Raw genomic sequence first — 22,016 nt, forward strand, 5'->3', positions numbered from 1 at the left:
TGGAGCCTCAGGAGCAGCCGAAACACTCACCTGAACAAAAAAGGAGTGGATGGTTTATTAGTGTGTCCAGCCTCTGTGACCTTCACTGCAGATGGAATGGCTATAAACTGGAGAGGGGAAGATTTAGACATAAGGAGGAAATTCTTCACAGTGAGGACGGGGAGGTTCTGGCCCAGGTTGCCCATGGAAGCTGTGGCTGCCCCATCCCTGGAGGTGTTCAAGGCCAAGTTGGATGGGGCTTGGAGCCCTTGATCCAGTGGGAGGTGTCCCTGCCCATAATAGGGGGTGGGACTGGATGGGCTTTGAGGTCCCTTCCAACTCAAACCGTTATGATTCTATGTGAGAGGATGAAGATGAGGTAAATGTCGTGCTAATGCAGCAGGTGCCAAGCAGCATTCCTGAGCACATGGGGCGGTCTGTATCATGGATTTGGGACTGTGCGCAGGCTGCTGTGGGTGGGAATGGGAACCTCCTGCTGAGCAATGGTTGAAATCAGCTGGAATTAAGTATGTGCCTTGGTTAAGTTCAGTTGCCTTTTGAGTGCCAGGGCAAAAGTTCCCCTAGATACGTATTATCTGCATCTTCACTAGCAGCTGTTCTTCAGTTTGATGGCATTACTGCAATTTCTGATTCCTGGAAACTTAAATGCAGAGTATCTGCCATCTTCAGCTGTCAGAGGCCATAACCTTTCATGCAGAACAGGAAAGTATTCATGGAGGCAAATATGTTTTCTCACTCAGATCAAACACTTGGCATTCAGACATACTCAGGATGGGGTTATTTAATTTACAGCCTTTCCTGAAAGTAGAAAACGCAGGATTTCCCACATCTCTGCTCAGAGGACATTTCTGATTGCAGGAGTCACAAAGTGCACTTCTTTGTCAGTCATATCTGGTTGTGATATGGTAAAAGGAAGCAAATCAAGCCCGTGAGTCACATTGTTTTAGAGACTAAGCCTTTTCTGCTTATAAACAATAATGCAGTTTCCACAGAAGAACATTACTGGGCTTGAAATTCCCATAAGCAAGGCTGAAACGTTGATCTGAAATTACTTCCTGTATCTTCATAGACAGAAGCAGTTGTTTGCAGCAACAGACAGAATTTATGGCTATTAAGAGGGAGAATAGCAATTTGTTAGCAGCGGGAGGTGAGCATTGGTGTGAGAGGGTGGTGGTTGGTTTCTGTGTCCGTGCAAAGAAAGGGCCAGTCTGGAAAAGCCTGAGTTGAGGTCAGTACTGGCGGTGCTGGTGCTCATGTCCTCCCTGTTGTTCTTGGGGTGAGATTGGATTAGTAGCAAAGGAATTAATTTTGCTCCTTTTGAAGGGTCTCCAGAAATGTTAACCAAATGCTATTACTTTGTCTGAGTTTTGTTTTAATAATAGTTCTGTTTGACCGGACAGAAACCTTTAAACACATTGTTATCTGAGAAAGCATCTAAGCCTGTGCTCTTAGACACTGGCACTAGAAATAATCCCACTCAAAATGAGTTCAGGCAGGTTGCCTATGTGAGTTCCTGCATCTCTAATGTGGCTTTAACGTTTCCTTCACAAATCCCCTTGGATTCTGTATACAACAGAAGATGTAGGGGTGGCCATTAAGGATCAGAGTAAAGATCCATTGAAGCTGGTATTTTATTCTTGGGCGTTGGATATCTTGGAGAAGAGGACAAGGGTTGGGGCTCCTTGTCTAGAATATTTTCACCCTCTAGGCAATTTTAGAGCCAGTTGCCTACGCACCTTGGTGCCCCAAGGTGTCCTATGTTCCGATTGAATCACGTCTCCAGTCTCTGTACACTTCTGAAATGCACAGAATTCATAATATTAAATAGGCATTAATGCCTTTGCAAATATTTCTTTCTTACTGTTCTGAAGCATGTAATCCTTTTTTGTATAGGATTATTCTTACCGTGGAAAACCAAATATAAACCAAATTCAATGGCTCTGTCGTACAAAGTTAAGACAAATGAATATCACATAAAGGGAAATACTACCTGAGCCCAAACGAGGTTAGACATGAAGAAAATAGGGCACAAATAGTTTTCAAGTGCGAGCAGACTGTTTAACTCTACACTAGGAGCTCGGAGTGAGCCTGAGGAAGACAGGGAGCTTTCCCAGTGAGCCTGGGCTGCTGGAACTGAGAATAACTTGTCAGGTGTTTGTCACTGCCTGTGTGTACAAACACACGCTTGGCTTTTAGCAGGTAGGTTACCGGGTGGTTTGGGAAAGCTGCTTTGCTTTCAGTCATAATGACTGGAAAAGTGTGCTCACTTTCGAACATAGCTCCTGCTGCTGTGAGGAGCCAGGGCAGCAGCAATGGTGTTCCTAGTTAGATTAGAGATGTCGGTCTATGCAGGTGGGGATTTACAGATATCTGGGAAGTGTAATTCATCTCCTATAGCACCTTCAGAGCTTGGGTTTCATGTTCAGTTGTTCGTTATGTCATAAAAACTTCCTAAACATTGCAAAAGAGACAGTTTTCCTGCAAATGGCCTGTCACCCTGGGCTGGAGGGAGCTGGCTGTGCCCTCTGCTGAGGGCCAAAATGTAACCAGACATGAGATTGGCACTAACTTACAGGCAAAATCCATGTGTGCCTTGTGTCAGTGGTGTCATTTCCCTTTGGAAACGCTGAGACACAGCACAGGTTTAATTGGTTTGTAGAACCATGTACAGCGTCTCATAGACGTACAATGAATGTCTAGGAGAACAGCTTATTCCTTTATTCTTTAAAGTCTCAGCCCATCTTCTAGGTTTTTCGTGCATAATACTTCCTGTGCTAGAAATCCGCAGGAACTGTGAAGTTGTCTCTGCCCTGCCTGGCACTAACAGCCATTATTAAAAATCATTAACTGCAGGTACTTAGTATTTATTAAAAATAAATGTTCACAGTGGTTTTGACAGCAGAGATCTCAGGGTTATGTTTATGGGTGGCAATATTCTCGTGTCACTTGTGCACACAGAAACCAAAGGCCCATTTGCTGCCCCAGGGGTTTCCATGGCATTCTGTATGACTTCCAACAGATCCATTTCCCGTGGCGCCGCTGATAATATCCTCTTATAAACAAGAACGAATGCAACACTTGGAACGTGTCTGCAATACCGAGCCAGCACCATGTAGAATTGTTGTGGGGTTTTCCCATCTTGCACGATTCCAACAGAAGAAATACAGCCATTTCCAGAATGGGAAGGAATCCGTAAACGAAAGCAAGTAAAGCATGGATAATGCATCTATTACCTGATGCACAATCAGGATGTTTGCATTAGTCAACATTCAGCACAGATGGAGAAGCAGAGGCCAGCAAACCAGTGTTTGTATTCCCTGTTCTCCTAAGGCAGAGGGAAAAGTGTTTTTCAGGGACTTTCCAGTATTTCTTTGAATGACTTCCTCTAAGGTTTGCAATGTTGATACACTAAAGTGAAATATGCTTTTGATCCTATAGAATAGTAACACTGAAAGTGGAGGTAACCAATTCTAGTTCCTGGCAGAAAAGGCTCTGCAGCACCCAGGCGTGGGAGAGAGTGTGGGGATGGGGAAACCTCACGAGGGTGTCGCTTGATTGAGTGGTTGTTGCTGCTGTCCTTTTGCCTCCAAACTGAAAAAAGTGGAAGTGGTTTGGAAGCGAGATGAAGTGTGGGACCAGAAGAATTGCTGAGGACAGAAGGGACGTGTAGACAATTCTGGTGTGTTCGATTGCAAGGAGGGCAGGAGAAAAATGAATGGAGGTGATGGACACCCATGGTGGCTGTAACATGGCATGGCTGATTGACAGGGTTGTAGAGACACAACGTGGATGCTGAATGAAGCGCCCAAGGGGAGCAGAATCTTGCGTGAGACTGGGGAAAGGAGAAGATGGTCAAGAACATGCAGTGAAATCTCAAGGTCCTTCCTCAATTTGTGAAGCAAATGTTCTGACCCTTCTTGCCACATGCACACATATACGTACACACAAAGATGCTTACCAAGTAGTCCTCATGTTTTCAAAGGGTGCAGACGTCTCCTATGGCTTCTCCATGGCCTGATGACTGAAGGGCCTCAAGGCAGAGTTCCAGTGGCCAAGTGCCTCAAATCAATGACAAAACAGCTTTGGGCAAGGAGAGTACTGGCATCAGACTTACTGCAAAGGGCCTTGTAGAAGAAGCAAGCCGAAGACAGCTCTTATTTCATCATTGCAAAGATACCTGGCAAAAGTCCTCCCGCTGTTTTAAGTCTGTCTAGATCAAAGGTTAAAGTGAGCTGAAAGCGTGTGTGCCTCAAGCAGACAGGTATACACTAGGGTAAAGCAATAGGCTTTAAACTTGTGCCCTCTCTTTCTTATTTGCATCTTCCTAAAGGTGCCCAACACATCGCTGGCTTTCATTTAGCCACTATTGTGCTTGGAGGTGGTGGTTTCAGAGCTGTGGAGCATGGATGCTCTATACTGCTGTCGTATGAACTGCTCTGGGAGATGCAGTGCATCCATGAGAGCTGTGCACCCCAACAGCCCCTGGAGGACAGGAGTTGGGATGGGAACAACACAAAGCAGCCCAGTTTACCTCCCAGAATCCTTCCTCAGTGTTGGTATGAGGTGTGAGGTGTTTCTCTGACAAAGCGGCCGAGTGTCGGTGCCTGCACGTGGTGGGGAGGTACAGCCGTACTGTTTGAAAGGGGTGGGCATCCTGCACTCTCCACATTCCGTTTCAGGGTCAGAGGAGGGAAGCAGTTGTTACACAACGGCAAACGATGGTTATTTGGTACCCAAAGTGAAAGTCACAAATTGCCGTTCTGATAGTGAATAGCAGCCTTTTGGTACAGTAAAGATTTACAGCTGGGGGCTGGACACTGGCAGTGTTCAGGCATCTGTGAGTAGTAGCAGTCTCTTGTCTGCAGGGCACTTAAATACAGAGCCTCGTCCTACAGCTGGCTGTTTCCCAGGGGCTGAGAACAGCCTGAAGTGAGCAGAGTGAGCATTCTCCCCTGCCCTAGGAGTCTGTAGTTGCATCCAGCTCTGCCAGGCTGCCGTAACAGTGTGAGGGTACCAGGTACCAAACATTTTCATTTCCATACTCACAGGTAAACATTTCTTACTGAACTCTCATCTCAATCTCCCCTTTCTCAGCTTCAAACTGTTCCCCCTCATCCTATCTCTGCAATCCCTGATCCAAGAACCCCTCCCCAGCTCTCCTGGAGCCCCTTTCAGTACTGGAAGCTGCTCCAAGGTCCCCCCAGAGCCTTCTCTTCTCCAGGCTGAGCAACCCCAACTCTCTCAGCCTGAAGCAGGCTATTCTCAAATAAGTAGTTAAAATGTCCAAAAATGAAGCAGGCTGTTTCCAAATAAAGCCCAGGAAAATGTGAAATAAGCAGATAACAAACGGATTTTCTTATAGAAAACGTTTAATAATACATTGTTAGGAATAATTACACTCTCACAAGTAAATCTTGTGTATCTAAGATGCTGATTCAGTAGCTGATTAGACATACAGCAAATCCTTGTACAGAGCAGTGTGGTGGTGACTATTTCTTAAGAAATTAATAGCAGGAGTGGAAAATCCAGTAGAAATGAAATAAATTATCACTATTGTCCTCTCTCATATAGAAACTACTCAATAAATATGTCTATAAATACCATAGATAACACAATAAATAAATACTAGACCTACTCTCTTACAGATCCCGTGGATTGGGTACATAAAATGAGAGCTCACAGTTCAGGAGAGGGTTGTTGACACAACATACCAGGGTACTCCAGGGGAGCAGAGGGAATGGCCGGTTTGCCGATAGAATAGCAAAATAGCCAGGCTTAGGGTAAGTGCATTGCACTCAACTGCTTGTGTCCGGCTGGAGCGGCTGCCAAAGGCTCTTCATTTCCTTTAGCTAAACAGCTTTTCCATGCAGCATCCTCCATGTCAGAAAGCAACCTGTCCCACAGGCAGCACTGACCCTTCAGACAGGCTGGCTTAAATAAACACAGTTAAATAAATAAATATGTAAAGTAAACAGTCCATAATTCACATGGTAACACTGGTGCAGGAGGTGGAAGGCGGTGCGTGTCCCAGAGGGTGCTGTCCCCAAAGGCTTCTCTCAGCAGAAGAGCAGTTCCCAGCTTTTCTCCCTCCTGGTGTTCCTTAGAGTGGTGAGTCAGAGTTGAGCTGAGCCCTGTGAGGAGGTGAAGGAAGAGAATGGTTTAAAAGAGGGTTCAGGAACAGTTCTTATTGCTTAGCATTGCAGGACTGGTAAGGACAAGAGCTCTGTTGCCAGCTCTATGTGCTGGCTTGAAGCATCAGGAGAATAAAGGCGAGGATTTGAAAGCAACCTCTAAAATCCCAGTGTGTACGTGGCTGGGACCCTACTGGGGAACGGCTGCAGCTCGAGTTTCTGCATTTGCTCACAGCAAGAAACTCATTAACTCTGAAATAGGAGTTATCAACATATGCTGCTGTAAGGAAGGGGAAGGTGAATCTTGTAAAGCCTTGTTTTCAATAGAAACAAAACACGCAGGTGATCCTTTCCCTCCAGACAGAGAGGCTAGTACTCAGAGATTTAGCAGTGATGTACTGGCTTGGGCAAGGGCCCTGCTGCAGTCAGACAGACTGAGACTAATACTGTAATTAAGCAGCATTTTTCCTTGTTCTTTAAATCTGATTAAGAGCAAATGGAAAGTATTGCTAAGAAATCCTACAAATTGGTTTTCTGGGGAGGTTTACCAGTCAGCTGCCCAAACTGAGAAGGAATGGAACTTACTTGGCCAGGATTGCCTTGATGATCAGCTGTACCCAGGGAGCAGTGGGCTCCAAGCACACCTCTTTGCCATCCTTCAGAGTAGCTCTGCAAAACAGGGAATGAAGAAAAATCAGGAAACTCCTTCATGGATTTGTTTGAGTCATAGGATGTAAAATTGCAGTTTTAGATTAGTTGGTATAAACTTATTCCATCTGATCTAGGTTCAATTTGCCACTTAGTTGCTGAGGAGACTAAAACCACCCAGAATCTACTGGGGGTCTCAAAGGACTCATGCATCCCCCAAAGCCTTTCTAAATATCTAAGGGTGCTTGGTTTGAATTTGTTTACATCAGAAAAGCTTTCTTACACAATGCTGGTAAAAAGGTGTTTTAGCAATATAAGAATTTCAGCACCTTCATCCCTCCTCTGTGCTACTCAAGACCAGATCAGTTGCATTGTCACCCTAAACCTGCCTGTGGGAACTTCATTTTCTCTCTGAGGCTGTTTTAGTGGGAGTTGTGCCTGCCTAAGAAATGCAGGGTTTAAACTACAGTTTCAAACTGTAAAAAACCTCATGTTTTAAGAACTGACTAGTCAACGAAATTGATGTTCTACCACTAGGAATACTCAATATGCCTCAGTACGGATAAATAATGATCCATCCAGGGACACAGAGACTGTGGAAAACATGGTGTATTATTTAAAACTATTTCTCTCACAAGAAAAAAGAGACCTGACAACATCCCATCAGCCTGCTGACTGTGCTTGTGTGTCGTGTAAAAGCCCCTGCAGTGGCAGAGAATGAGTGAGGGAGAGGAGAGAGGCTCCTGCAGGGCTACTTACATGACTTCAACATTCTTGCAGTGGGGGCCGCTCTGTGTCAGCTTCACATCCTGAATGGATTTCGGAGGGATGAACTTGGAGTGGGTGGCGATGCACTGGCACCGGAGCTCGGTCCCCATCCGTGCCAGGGTCATACCTGTGAGCAGAGGAGGAAGAGTGGGGTTGAGGGGTGGTCCTGCCATCTCTGTGCCAGACACAAAGCGCAACGACTTTGTTCTAACAACATCCTCAAATACAATTCTATGATTTGCCCAAGACACATGAATCCTCTTGCTGTAACCATCAGTTGCTTATTTCTTCCCAAGGAGCTGATTCAAGTTCACTTAAAACTGAATTAACCCATCTCTTTTAAATAAACCCACGTGTTCTGTGGTTACTGGTACCAATCACACTGTACAGTTAATTGCATCATTTTAATGTCTGGATTGACAAGCTGGCAGCTCTTCAGAAGGCAGAGCCTTAGCTTTTTTCATTAATTCAAAGCTCATTCCTGCTTATATGTTCATATTGCTTGTTCTCCACTCCCAGCTGTATACATTGCTCAAGGCAGTGTGATCATTAGGTAGGAAATAAGAGATCGTAATCTGTTCTTCATGTGGCAAGAGAGAGAAAGATGCAGAGGCTTGGGAAGAATATCCTGTCTCTAGCTGTGTGCACCTCAGGTGGAACACAGAACACATGAAAGTTGCCTCCTTAGAATTTTTCCCACCAGATGTCAGTAACTCTTCAGTTCAAGGGCTACATGGGCGATTTCTAACTGAAGAGTTGCTGAGAACCTCTCAAAAGAAGGTAATTTGCTGAAAGAAGTGTAAAGCCACCGCTCTGCAAGGACAAGCATCCTGGTGGGTGCCTGGACAGTGCTGCAGCCCTGGAGATCGGGGAGAGATTTACTTACCTTGGGACACAGCGGCGGAGATCAGGAAGAGAGCCAGGACAGCCACGAGCTTGCTGTTCATGGTTAGTGAGGAGGTTTGCGAGGTGGTGTAGCTCTGGTTCTGAGGAGCGGTGAGCTCTCTTGTCCTGGAGGTTTGCTGGTGCCTGCTCTGGGAGACCCATTCTGCTTATATAGGGTTTGCACCTAGCAGTGTGCTCTGCGAGCCTGGAGATTGCGTTAGAGGAATTTCCCAGATGCAGTAAAAATGAGTCACATGACTCTTGTGAAACTCCTTCCTCGATGACGAGGGATTATTCTGCTCAGGATGAAATTATGTTTTCATTTATTAAAATATATCAATTACAATATGCATTCCAATGTATTTTGTAGACTTCTGTACATGCTGTGTTTTTTTAATGCACCTCAGCCAGTGGTGGCCCTTTTGACGGTTTCAGTTACCTTTTGGTGTAGCTTTTCATGTTTTTCTTCCGGATAAAAACCGTTCCTTGTAGGGATGCCAGATTGGACTTGAGAGAATGGAATTCTTATCTCTGTTTATAGTGATAGCTTCTACCTATCTGATTTTAAGTCACTGGAGTGGAACTTGGGTAGTGCTGAAATCGCTGCAAAGCTTTTTCACTGGGGTCAGGATTTTATCTCAGCATTATTTTGATGTTAGTGACTTAATGTTGTGACTTTTGATGTTAGTGACTTTTGATGTTAGTGACTTGTTCTTTTCTTTTTTTCACCTGTCCAAGTGGCCTCTTACAAAGTAAATTCATGGCTAATACTGGCTGTAAATGACTTAAACTCTAATACTGTTTATTGTTCTAGTAAAGGAATCAAGGCTGCAGCATTCCAAGGTTCTTGCAGGAAGCAGATATCAAATTCCATATGGTTTGAAAAAAATAATGTCTGCATTTTTCATGTTACACATGAATGAATTCTAAACAGAGGAAGCTTTGTGTGCGATGCTGGGTCTCAGCCCAGGGAAGGAACACCCAGTGTCCTGGCACCATGGGCACTGCTCCAGAAGTGCCTGCTGCAGAACGCTGAGTGTTTATTTTTTGGGGCTGGTAGAGACTTTGCCCTGTGAGGGGGGCAGCTTCATGGGAAGGCTTGGGCCCAAGAGCTAATGTATTGCTTAAGTGAAGATTTGGGTTTCTAATCCATCTGGAATGAGTGACCAGGATGAGCCATTCCATTCTGATGTGGTAGAAACATTGTCCTTTTAACCATGATGACTTTGCTGCTTGTCATCTCCAACCTCAAAGCTTCGTGTTTCTGTGCTCTGAGGATCTTTAGAGGGGCTTCTCCACTGCTCTGAGGGGTTCGTAAAACCTCAGTTATCTTTGATAAGAGGACTTTTACCAGGTACTGAAGGTTATGTTTTACCATGCCTGCTGGATGCATTGTGTGTTCTGCTTCTCTGGGCAACCTGGGCCAGTATCTCTCCACTCTCATAGTGAAGAATTTCTTCCTACTATCTAATCTAAATCTCCCCCCTTCAAAGCTGACAGGATGATCCTGTCACTCCAGGCCCTTGTAAAAAGTCTCTCCCCAGCTTTTCTGGAGCCCCTTTCAGTACGGGAGGCTCCTTTAAGGTCTGCCTGGAGCCTTCTCTTCTCCAGGCTGAACAACCCCAACTCTCTCAGCCTGTCCTCCTAGCAGAGGTGCTCCAGACCTTGGATCATTTCTATGGCCTCCTATGGACTCGCTCCAACAGATGTTGGGGCTTTAACCAGTTTACTTGGAATGAGGTCTTAGCAACTCTTTAGGTTCACACTCTCTCTCTCTGTCTGTCTCTACATACATGCACACAGAGGGTTATTAAAATGTGATTAAAGTCCCACTTTTCCTAGTTACTATTTACAGCCTTATTATCTAATTTTGGTGTGCATTGAAATGTCCGAGGCAAAAAGAGGAAATTCCCCCTCAAATCCCCGAGCAAAACCACTGACTCCTTGTCCTCCTTCCGACTAGACTCAGCTGTTTCCTGAGCGGGCACTAACGGAGCTGCAGAAATCCCCAGGTCAAATGGGAAGGCGAGAGCCTGCTCCACCTCTGTGATTAAGCCTGCCCTTGAGCTAGGAGCAAGCATCTCTCTACAAGAGCAGGATGTTGGTAATGAAAGAAAAATCCACTAGGTTTTCTAAGAGCTCAAGCAGCTCCACTACCTCCACTTTCTTTCTGTTGCAAAGCAGTTTCCTCGGGACAATGGGAAATGGGGGTAACATAGCCAAAAGTGGCATAAAAGGGTTGAGCAGTGAGATCCAAGCCTCGAAGCCAGGCACTCCTCACCTGCATTCCTGGGAGTACCCTGTTTCGCCCAGGTTCTCCCTCCATCCCTTCAATGCTTTGCTCAGGATCTTGTCCCAGCCCCTGCCTACAGGAATGCCAAATCCATTGTCTGACCTTGGCAGTGTGTGTTTTCCCACCAGCCAACAGGGCTGACTTGTGCGAATGGAATTGCTGCTCCTTTTGAAGGATAACGTCACTGAGCTGATACCGCCGCAAGCGGAGGCCTTCCATGCTTAGCGCTGTGCAAAACGTGCTTGTAATGAACAAAACAATGGTTGTGCAATCAGTCTGACTGCTGAAAGGCTGCTGAAAAGGGAAGCGCATATCTCCCAGGCCTATGCTTTCAGGCAGTGTCTAGGATATGGATTAGGCTGAGAGAGAGGTGGGATTGTTCTGTCTGGAGAAGAGAAGGTTCCAGGCAGACGTTTTTGTGGCCTTCCAGTACTGAAAGGGGCTCCAGGAAAGCCTGGGAAGGACTTTTTACAAGGGCCTGGAGTGACAGGATGGCGAGGAATGGCTTTAAATTGGAAGGGGGAAGATTTAGATTAGACGTTAGGAAGAAATGTGGCAACGTATAGAATCATAGAATCATGGAATGGTTTTGGTTGGAAGCGTCCTCAAAACCCGTTCAGTTTCAACCCCCTGACATGAGTAGGGACACCTCCCACTAAAACAGGCTACTCAAGACCTCATCTGGCCTGGGCCAACGAGGAGTTACCACCATCAGCATTCTCTGTCCCTTTTGTCTGTTTTCAGCATTCCATGTATTTTGCCCACATCCTGATGGGCTGTGAGAAGACTCCTCTGTCGGGTTTCTAGCGCTTGTTTCAGGAGGTTTGTCAGACCAGGATGGAGAAGTTGATTACAGTTAGATTCATTCTGATAGGTGTTGGTCACAGCTTACAATATAATCATTGTGATCATTAGAGAAATCATTGTGAATAGTTAATGGCACAGAAAAGTTAACATCACAGCCAGTGAGCACAGAGAATTTACACACACAGATCAAAGTGTTTGTTTACATAGTGATCGGTTTCCTCTATCACTATGGATTCACACAGTGTTCCCATGCACACACATCCACTCCCAACAGAGATAACGATGGCTTCGGGGGCTTCAACTGGATGAATTTCAAAGTGTCAAATGCTTTGCTTCGTGTCCAAACAGGTCTTTTGAGATTTGGCAAATGAAATGTTGCTCTAGCTCAGTGCAGGCATTTACATCAGCTGTTCACCACTTTTCCTCCTTTTGATGCGCCCACATGCTATGTATTACGGGATAGAGTACGATTCCGTGGAGATATAATCCACATGCAGTGGTTGGGTGTATGTTACCTACCGAAGCATTGTGTTTGGTGAGGACAAATGTGACCATCTTGGAGCTTCCTGAGCGATAAGTACAGCCCCGTGACTGAAACTTGTGGCTTCCCAAATCTCAGCAGGGCCAGGATCAATACTTGGACCAAAAGCCCTCCACTGCCATCTGGACGTGCCAGCAATATTTGTTCAAATTAGTGAAACCCAGAACATTTTCTTGGTGCTCTTTAACTGCAAAGCAAGGACCCTATACAGGTTTCTTGCTTGGGAACCATAAATTGACCTTTGCAGTTGATTTTGCCATACTCACTGTGTTCACTGCAGAGCCTTTAATCCCTTGCCACCCACCTCAGCCACACACCTGTGTCCCCAGTGAGATTCCTGCTTTGATGACAGGTCGAGCCTTGTATGCAGAGGGGCCTGAGGGAAACAAGGGCTGATTTCTGCCAGCACAGCCACCAGGATCACCCCAGATCCCACCCTAGTCTTCTGGAGGTACCATCAGGTTTTAATCTGAGCTGTGGTGGAGGGGGTTGGAATTCGCACTGGCGTGATTTTAACCTTTTCTTCTTATTGTTGCCATTTGTCTCTCCCTTCCTGCTGTTGTTCCATAACTGTGCAGTTGGCTGGGACGGTTTCAATTCAGCTCCCTCTCTGTCACCCATTCCTGTTCTCAGATCTGCGCTCCCTCTCGTATATTTTTTTATCCTGACAGGCTTCTCGGCATCCTTCCAACCTCATACAAATTACACCTTTGTCTTCTTCAGCCTTATCTGAATTCCTGGCAGCCTTGGCTGCCTTGCTACCACTGTTTACTGTTGCCTTATCGCATCCCAGTTGTGCCAGTTAATACAAATGTAGTCTTCTTGGGAGGTGGGATTGTTGGGAATGCCATGTTTTGGTACATCCTCGGGGATTTTACACTTCACCCTGTGTGTGTGTAATCATAAAAATTGCATGTGTAGGGTACTTCCATCCACAACACAGCTTTTTTGTTGATTTGCCTTTTAATTTATGTATTTATAAAGGTAACAGTATAGGTGGGTATTTATGAGGCTGCGAGTTGATTTATGATGCGTGTTTCAGCTCTGTCTGCGATCAGTCAGTTCTGTATGGCAGCTTTCAGTTACAAGTTGTCCCTTAAATGAGACCTTTCATTTGATACAATTCAACATAAGAGCTCACCAATGATGTTAATGTAAGGGAGCATAATAATAGAGAAGAAATCATCAATGTTTATTATAATATTAACATAAAATGCAAGCAAATATTGACAAATATTCACATTAAGAATAGAGACGCTCTGCCTGGCATTACCAGAGGAGGGACTGATTGCGACAAGGAATGGTTAGTGACCCACAGCTGGGGCTTTGCTGCTCTGGGAAGGCTGCACTATTGATTCAGTTGCGTTTCTCTTTTACAAATTTGGCAGGAAGTGTTTTTGGAGTGCAGAAATAAGATATGGAAGTGGCGGCAGGAAGCACATGGTGGGACTTAGGAAGTTTGTGCCAGGAACTTCAGACCAAATTAGAAGTGGTCAGTGGACGTAGTGTACGTCACGCCTTCATCCCTGGCTGTCAGACCGTGGCTCTCTGTCACCTGGCCCCCTGCTCCAGCCGCAGGTGGCACCGCTCGACACCTGGAGCCTGGATGTGCCCTGGCAGTGTGGTCACCACAGTGATTGTGCAGAGGTGAAGTTGTTCCTGGCAGCACCCAGCTGGGCATGGGTAGAGAACCTGCTATAGAATATGGGCAAAACCACAATCAGCTGGTTTAGAATCATAAATGAGATCAGTTCTGCATGCGAGCTGCTGATCCGTGGGGTAGGTCGCATATTACTATTCACCAGTGCCTGTGGGAAGCAGTGAGAAGGAACAACTGATGCATTCAGTCAGCTTTTGAACTGGGGTTGGAGTCCAGAGTTGATCTGTGTGAGGGTCCTAGAGGAGGGCAGTACCTAAAGGGAAGGAGACCATCCTGAGTGTTCCCTACCTGTCCGTCTGCAGGCTGATGTTCCATCTCCTCCCACATCCCAGGTCCCCTCACACACCCTGGGGCTCAGAGGATCAGATTCCACAGAGCAGTCAGGGTGTTTTTGCCTCACTATTCCCCTGCTCTGACTGCGTGTCTCTGGCTGGGGAGGGCTGCCAGAACCTGCCCACAGTGCTTTCTGTCCTCAGGAACCAGGTTTATACTGCCAGGCATAAACAACCTGGAGCAAATCATAAGAGAAAGCCTCTTTAACACCTTTTGTGACTGTAGAAAGCAGTTAGTAATCAATGAAATGGGAATTAACACACTGAACACATGCTCAGTCTTACAAGTGGTCTCCTGGACCCTTGAACGGTGATGTTCAACATGATAAATATACAGGCTGCAAAAAATGTGGTCTGTTATAGTGTCAAGTGAGAGAAAATAAATAGCAAAATATTTCCCCTTCTATTAAAATCAGTAATGTTTCTTTTCTTCAGAAATATAACTTCTAAACTTCTGTTTTTCTCTGTGTATATATGCATATAGATGTCTCTCTTCCTGCATCTCCCTACCTATAGGAAACTGTAGCAAAACAGATAACCCTTCAGAAGTAACACAGTAATTTAGTATCTCTAATTTGAATTTATTTCCTTCTGGAAGCATTAACTTGCAGCCTTTGAGCTGCCCCAGGGCTGGCAGTGATGTTGAGCTGTCGAGTAGACCCAGGGTAGCTCCTCACCAGAGATGGCTCAGGTGTCCACCTGTGCTTGCTTGTGCTGTGGGTACATCCAGATGAATACATGTCGGCTTTTTAACGAGCCTGCTGAATTTTTGCTGTGGTTTCTGTTCTCTCTCTGGTCACAGTTCAGCAGATCTCCAGGAACTTATAAATCTGGGAAGTTCTTTTTTTCTTAAACCCAACCCAGCTGCAATTGCCGGTCACTGGTGAGGCTGATGATGTGCACGGCTGCACAGAGGGGATGACCGTGCAGGTGTTGTTTGCTTGTGAAACCACAGTGAAAGCATAAACCCCTGCCAGCTCCCTCCTGCATTATCCAATTCATGTGAGGAGTTCCTGAGGTGACTTTAAATGAAGTGTACCTATCTTTGACTTGGTGCTCACATGGAGCGTCCGATGCAAGTCCACGCTCATCCCGTGGGAAGCTGCTCCTTGTGCAGTTCCGACACAGGCAATAATAACTCGAGGCATGTCAGACTTTGTGCTCCAGCACAGTGTGAGGCTCCATGCACCCAGGTTTCCTGATACGAGTGGTGCATCCAAACCCCAAATCTCTGCACAGTCCTTTCACTGGCACCTCAGGATTCCCTACCTTCTGCTGCTATCTATCTTCGATTATTTCTTTAGATTGTGATTATTCTCTATCCCTTCTCATTTGCCCTTCTCCTTGTGATGTTGGTTTTAAGCTACAAAGCCGGGCTTGCACTTGGGAATCCAAAGAGCATAACCAGGCATCCCTCAACCCCAAATAAAGAGGCTTTCTCTCCTCTGTAAATGTAGAATTTCTGTCCAGCTCTTTGCATTGAGTTTAAATGCCTGTGCAAAATCTTTAACCCAGGATAATGATAGGAAATGTTTATCCCAGTCCTGCAGATGCTATTCTGGCATGACTCTGGTGGAGTTGTTAAGCTTGTGTTTTACGAAGGCAAGGCATGGCTGGTCTCTGTAGTCCTCCAAAAGGGTTTTGTCATTAGCAGGGTTTCAGGTGCTTAGTTCTGTCCTGCAAAACTCTCTTGTCACTGAACAGGGAAGAATGAGCTTGAAAGGCTGAGGCATTGTCATCTTGGTCAGTTAAGCTCTACTGAAAATGTAATTCGTGCAGAACATGAAAATAGAGAGGACCTGATGATAGGAGCTGCCAATACCCCTGATCAAAACAAGCACTTGCTTGTTTTTCTTTCTGCCCTCATGCATGCAGAATAATCACAAGTGTTTGAACCAGAGGATAAACACGTCATCAGTGAGACCTTTCGCGTGTGCCTCAGGAATCCGTTTCCAGAGCGTGCATGGTTTAGTCATTGGGATATGCGATAGCCTTACTACTGTGAGGTGGGAGAAGGCAGTCTCGGGGCAAGAACCTGGACCAAGCTGATAAAACTTGCTGTCTGTGTGGATTTCAATACTTAACTGAAATTAGGAAGACAGTTGGGTTTTGGAAAGCAGGACCCTGCTGAATGAGAGCCTCAGCTTTGTATGCAGGAGAGGTGGACACACTGGTGTCTGGCTTCTGCCCACTGGGCTGAGATCAGTAATTGCTTCACAGCTGGTTTGATTGCTAAGTGTCTTGATATAAACACATTTGCCAGGAGAATCAGTAATTTCATGGAATTTCAATGAACCCGAGTTCAGCTTTCTAGAGACAGAAGGCAGAAGCAGAAAGGCAGAAGAGCCTGTGTTTACCAAAGGCAGTCTTCAAACCAGAAGAGCTGCAGTGCTTCTCTGAGTAGCCTCTGAAAGGTGATTTTGGAAGCATGAGGGTGGTTGTTGTGTTCCCCAGAAAGGTATTGTGTGAGTGACAGGGAAAAGACATGCAGTATTTTATCATTTCTGGCCAGCCTCTGAACCCCATCCCACTGGTGACCGGTGAACTGTGGAGAAGGAGGGTTATGGTTCAGCCACTGTGCGGGTGTCCTGCCTGCGATCCTGGGAGCGCAGCTGTTGCTGATGGCTTGGGCAGAAGAATTTCTGGGAAGAAGCCTTCATCGGCTGCGATTCAGCTCACGGTAACTTGACTGGGGTTTTGCTTGTGCCAAAGGTCACATGCTTACTGTAAGTACCTGCGTAGCACTGGAAGTGGTGCCAAGTCTTTAAGATACACACATTCTTTTACAAGCAGGCATCTAAAGTGGTTCTTCCCCACCTCTCCCCATCCCCGGCTGGTATTCCTGACATGTGTACCTCCATATTAGACCCCTGAAAGAAGCTGACTTGTTAAAACCACTCAGAAAAGAGGAAAGCTCGTTGTTGTAAGACAAGCCTCAACAAAGCCCGTCCCCCTGGGTAGCTTTCCCTCCTTCACGTTCCAAGGATGGGGTTTGGCAGGCTGTGAAGTGCAGCGCTGGGCAGCAGGGTTAGGGATGGGGACAGGGAACAAAGTGAGGTTGGAATCATTGACATTTTGCACAAGATCTTGCTCAAACAGTACCAGAAACTCCCTTTCTGTCTTGCACTGGGAGCAAACATGAGCTGTTTATGCAGAACACGGAGCGGCTCCTTGTTGGAGATGGCAGAACAAAACCAAATATCAAACCATTGGCTCATCCTTTCCATTTTCCCAAGTGTTTGCTGCTCATATTCCAGTCACTTTGCTGTCAATCGCTGTGTCACAGCAGATGCTATATGCTCAGGGCCCTGGTTCTTAGGACCCTTCCCAATGTAGTCCTCCTTCTTCGTCGGAATTAGGGAAGACGCTCAGTGACTTCCCCAATGTTTATCAGGTTTCGTGCTCATTTAAGTTAATGAGAAACCTTGTTTGGTGCCAGACTCCCAGATGACATCCCGGCTGAGCGCCTCCACTGCCACGGTCTTGGCACCAACCACTACTTGTTCATTGTCTTCTATTGGTGAATAGTATCACCCAGACCTCTGAAAACACTGGATTGGGCAAAAGAAGAAGAAGGTAAATAATTTTTATATTACCTCCTACTGGAAATCACCTGTGCTCACCAGAGGCAAGAATTTGTTCTTGTAATTAGCTGTCCCCACACCTCGGCCACGACTTGCCCTTCCAAGAGGCCATTACATGATAGAAAGTGAGAGAAAATGCATCCTCTTTTTCAGTTCTGTGTTTCAACAAGGAAATTATAAAATAACATGTGATATAGACAGGAAAACTTTTCAACAAGTGTTTATTAGGAACAGAAATATAAATATTCCCACAAATAAATAAATAGTGAAGACCAACTGCATTCTTATGCAAAAATAAATAAATATTTTAAAAAAATTAAATAAATTTTAAAAACTTATAAATTAACAAAGTGCATTTTTCTAACAAAAAGATGGCATTCAAACATACATTTATAGATTCACAGCACTAATTCTCACTAAATAACAGCTTGGAAATGATGGCAGAATCCCTCCTGTCTCAGGCATTTGGCTTCCTGATTCCGTGAGCTCCCGTCTTGCAGTCAGTTGCTGGTTCGTAGAGGTAGTGGCCTGGGTGCAGGACTTGACGGTCTTTGTTTTACTAAGCTGCTGGCAAAAAGTGTAGGTGTCCCTTGGTGACAGCTGTGCCGAGAGGGCACTGCGCTGACCCAGCTGAACTGGGCAGAACTGGCTCAGAACCACTTCCATCTCCCCTCACAAGCCACTGCCAGCTTTCTCTAGTGTCAGTGGTTTCTCTTCTACATTAGGAGACCTCTTGAGAAGATGTAAAGTGCCGTTGTCAGCTGCCTACAGAAGGAGGGAATGCAGACTCGATGCTGTTGGAGGTGTGAAAGCAGGAGGCAGGAGGAGCAGGGCAGAAGCAGGATAAGCATCTCTCCCTTTTCTGCCTTCCTGGAAGCGTTAGGACCCTTTTCTTCATTGTCTTAAGACACTGCCACTGGTTTGGTATTTGCCCTAGAAAGAGGGGAAACATGAAGGAGACGATTAGAACTTGTCCATGGAATAGTCATTGCTCACTTGACTCAGATGAGATCCTCCAGGAAGGGCTTGTGCTTTGGTGTCCAAGCCCCTTAGAAGCTGTTACCAAACTTAAGGGGCACTGGTACACTGTGACTTTGTCACAAGTACTCAGTATCAGTGGCTCCCATAGCTCCATGTTTCCCCTAACACCTCTTGGGCCTCATTTCCCCTGCATCTAAGTGCCATTAGTTTTGAAAACCTGGTTGTTGCTTTATACCATTGCAGGCAAGAGAGAAGCACTCAGACGCCTGGATTTCCTGAGCCCCTGAGCTGGAGGGTCTGATGATGCTTGTGCCAGAGGCGAGATGTAGCTGGCATTAACTCAGGGGTGCAGGATCGGACCTAGCACTGCAGTTAAAGCTCAAAGCTATCGCAGTGTTTGTCCCAGCTCAGGAACACAAATGGTAGCAGCTGCCTGAGGAGGCAGAGTCTTCTTCACGCCGTGTGTGTTTGCTCAAGCATTTGAAACATAGGTTTGCTCATTGGGAACACGGGACTCACTTGTCCAGAATCGCCTTGACGATCAGTTTCACCCAGGGAGCAGCGGGGTTCAGGCACACCTCTGAGCCATCGTGCAGGGTGGCTCTGCACAAAGCAAAAAGAAAGAGAAAAAGTCTGTTCAGTGAATTCCTAGGCCATTTCCCTGTTCTCTCCTAACACCCTTCCCGGGATACATCTTTCCCTTTGCCTTAAGCTCTATCAATTAAGGCTGTAGCCTAACATAAAGCTGTTTGTTTTAAATGGTTTCATATCGTTTTGAATCTGTTTGTTTGAAAGAAACTACTGCCCAGTCCATAGGGATTTTGTTACAGTAAGAGCCCTGAAATTGTGCCCAGGTTACATGATTTGTGTGTTAACGGTAGTTCTTGTCATCGACATAGGTAGGAGTGTGACCATATTTTTGACCTTGCTGTTACAATTCGTGTTGCGATCACTCATTCAGCATGGCTCTGTGAGTTTAATTCTCTTCTCGTGTGCTGGTGGAATTCAGAGCTTCAGAAAGTTATTTGCTGCCTGATGGCTGTGGGATTAGGCTGAAATATTGCATGGATTGTTTAAGAATTAGAGATTGGCAAAAACCCTAACATTCAGCTTATAACACACAGAGCACTTTGTAAGAGCATGGAGTGCTGTTGTCCTGCACTGAGCAGCCATGCCTGCTGGATTATCACATCCTTCAGAGCACACTTAAATCATCCCTTGTGTTAAACTCATTTCCTCCGTGTTAACTCATTGAGAGGAGTTTGCAAAAGCACTTACATGACTTCGACGTCCTTGCAATGTGGTCCGCTGGGGATGAGGTTCACGTTATGGATGAACTTGGGATGGATGAACTTGGAGTAGGTGCTTATGCACTGGCACCGGAGCTCTATCGCAGAGCGTGGCAGGGCCTCGCCTGTAACACAAGAAGAAAAAGAATAAGGTGGATTGTTTCACTGCTTCCACGGGAAGCATGACATCTTCTTTTTGCTTAGGGTGTTGGAATCAAATCACAGGATCATTGAGGTTGGAAAAGATCTTTAAGGTCATCAAGTCCAACCATAAATAGTTATTATTTGCTGTGCTTGTAAGTCAGCATTTACACTCCCAGCTGTTAGCAGAGCTCTAGGAAGAATGTCCTTACCTTTTGCTCCAAGGGCTGAGATCAGGAGAAGAGTCAGGACAACAGCCACAGCCTTGCCCATCATGGTGCAGGAATGTTTTTCCCTCGTGCGGTCCTGGCCTGGCTCTGCAGTGAGGTGAGCTCTGGCAGCTCTGGGTTGTCCAGTGCCTCTGCTCTGGCACCGGCTGGGTTTATATGCTCCCCTCAGTGTTCTGGCATCATGAATGGGTCACTGTGGTGGAAACTCCGAACCTGTCAGATGCTGAAGTGAGTCATGGGGTACGGGTAAACCCCTTTCCCTCGATGACCATGAAGTTGCTTTTCATTAACAGGAAACACTCTGTTAATTAAAGAAGTTTAGAAACACAGAATATGTACAGAACTGCCCTGTTCTTATCTTTGTGGCACCTGTATGTGTTTGTAATTCTCCATTTCTGGTAGGGATTTCCTTCTGTACCCCCCAGCTTTGTCTATTCTTAGATTAATCATTGTAGATTCCCACTTCTGGCAGAAGGCGTTTGATCAGTGATTTCCCATCCATGTGTCTCTGGACTGTGATCGTTTCTCATTTTTAGACGTGATAAAAGTAGGAGCTGATGCTTTGTAGAAATCAGAGGTGCTGGGGCTGGACTTTCATGAGCCCCCCTTGTCCTTATGTACAATCACCTTTTTAAACACCTCCCTTTCCACACTGCAGAACTGCTTGCAGTACTTTTTGACACAGTAAAACTGAGCGGCACTGAAATCACCAGGAGAATCCAGGCTGGCCTTGTCCTACCACTGGCAGCGCATGAAATGGGTTATCAGGATGACATGATAAATTGCTTTGCCTAACTAAGTGGGCTTCTTCTGAAGCCCAAAATTCTTACCTGGTTGCAGCTTTGAATCCAGGTACAGAAGAATTCTCAAAGGTGCTGCAGGATTCTGCATCTGAAATGAAGGGAAGCACTTCAGCAAATTGAAATCTGACCCTGTAAAGAGGTGATTCTGGTAAAATTAAAGGAAAAGGGAGCGTGAAGGAGGGTTATTTAGATAAAGTCAGTGCAACCATTTTTATTATCGATATAAAACAATACTAAAACAGAAGGGGGCTTTTTTTTGGTTAAACATTAAAGGATCTGTTATTATTCTTCTGCCAGTTAACGGGGACAGTCAAAGGAATGAAGCACAGGACTAGGTATGGATGAATATAGTTTTGTTGTTCTCTGACTTGTCATGAAGTACACAGCGATTTCTGTGTGCCAGGCTGAAATTCCCTTACTGTCACTGCAGATATCAGTGCCTGGAGCTCACACAGTCAACTTTATAAACAGAGAAGGTGTTCTCAACAGGTAATAAGATGTGTAACTATGGATTTAAGCCCCTGCTTCTTCTGTAGATTCTCAGCTTACAGTGAACACAGCAGGATTAACCAATGTTAGACATAAGCACTTAATGCTGGAAGCTTTTGTAAATAACTGCTCAAAGGTAAAGAAAGGGCTAAGGTATCAGACCTCTACGACAGATGACATAATGATTCCAGCATCGCAGATCTTGCTGTGGAGCAATGGGGAGAGTGGAGCAGGGCTCTGGAGCCTGTGGTCTGACTTGGGATTAAAGAGGTAGTGAGAGGAAGACGTGACTTGCGGGAAAAAAGAAAAAAAAAGCCACAGTCCGCAAAAAGAAAAGTCCTTCAGTGGTTACAAGAAGCTGGAAAAGATGAACCATAGATAAAAAGATCACACGGTTGATTGTAAACTCATGAGATGTGGGTGAAAGAGAGGAG

At 45.6% G+C, this 22,016-nt stretch overlaps 2 protein-coding genes across 2 annotated transcripts; both read right to left on the reverse strand.

The window, feature by feature from the left end:
• Window positions 1-5,359: 5,359 nt before the first annotated feature.
• Window positions 5,360-8,621, reverse strand: LOC138719683 (interleukin-8). The gene is made up of 4 exons (XM_069854983.1): window positions 8,434-8,621; window positions 7,539-7,674; window positions 6,717-6,800; window positions 5,360-6,131 (listed from the first exon to the last, which is right to left on the reverse strand). The coding sequence occupies exons 1-4, from the start codon at window positions 8,492-8,494 to the stop codon at window positions 6,101-6,103; spliced, it is 312 nt and encodes a 103-aa protein (XP_069711084.1). The 5' UTR covers window positions 8,495-8,621; the 3' UTR covers window positions 5,360-6,100.
• Window positions 8,622-18,353: 9,732 nt separating this feature from the next.
• Window positions 18,354-20,402, reverse strand: LOC138719525 (interleukin-8-like). Its single transcript, XM_069854830.1, has 4 exons — window positions 20,273-20,402; window positions 19,909-20,044; window positions 19,150-19,233; window positions 18,354-18,582 (listed from the first exon to the last, which is right to left on the reverse strand). Exons 1-4 carry the CDS (start codon window positions 20,334-20,336, stop codon window positions 18,552-18,554), a joined length of 315 nt encoding a protein of 104 aa, XP_069710931.1. The 5' UTR covers window positions 20,337-20,402; the 3' UTR covers window positions 18,354-18,551.
• Between the last annotated feature and the right edge of the window lie 1,614 nt (window positions 20,403-22,016).

Source organism: Phaenicophaeus curvirostris, chromosome 4 (assembly GCF_032191515.1).
Source record: "Phaenicophaeus curvirostris isolate KB17595 chromosome 4, BPBGC_Pcur_1.0, whole genome shotgun sequence".
Taxonomy (NCBI): domain Eukaryota; kingdom Metazoa; phylum Chordata; class Aves; order Cuculiformes; family Cuculidae; genus Phaenicophaeus; species Phaenicophaeus curvirostris.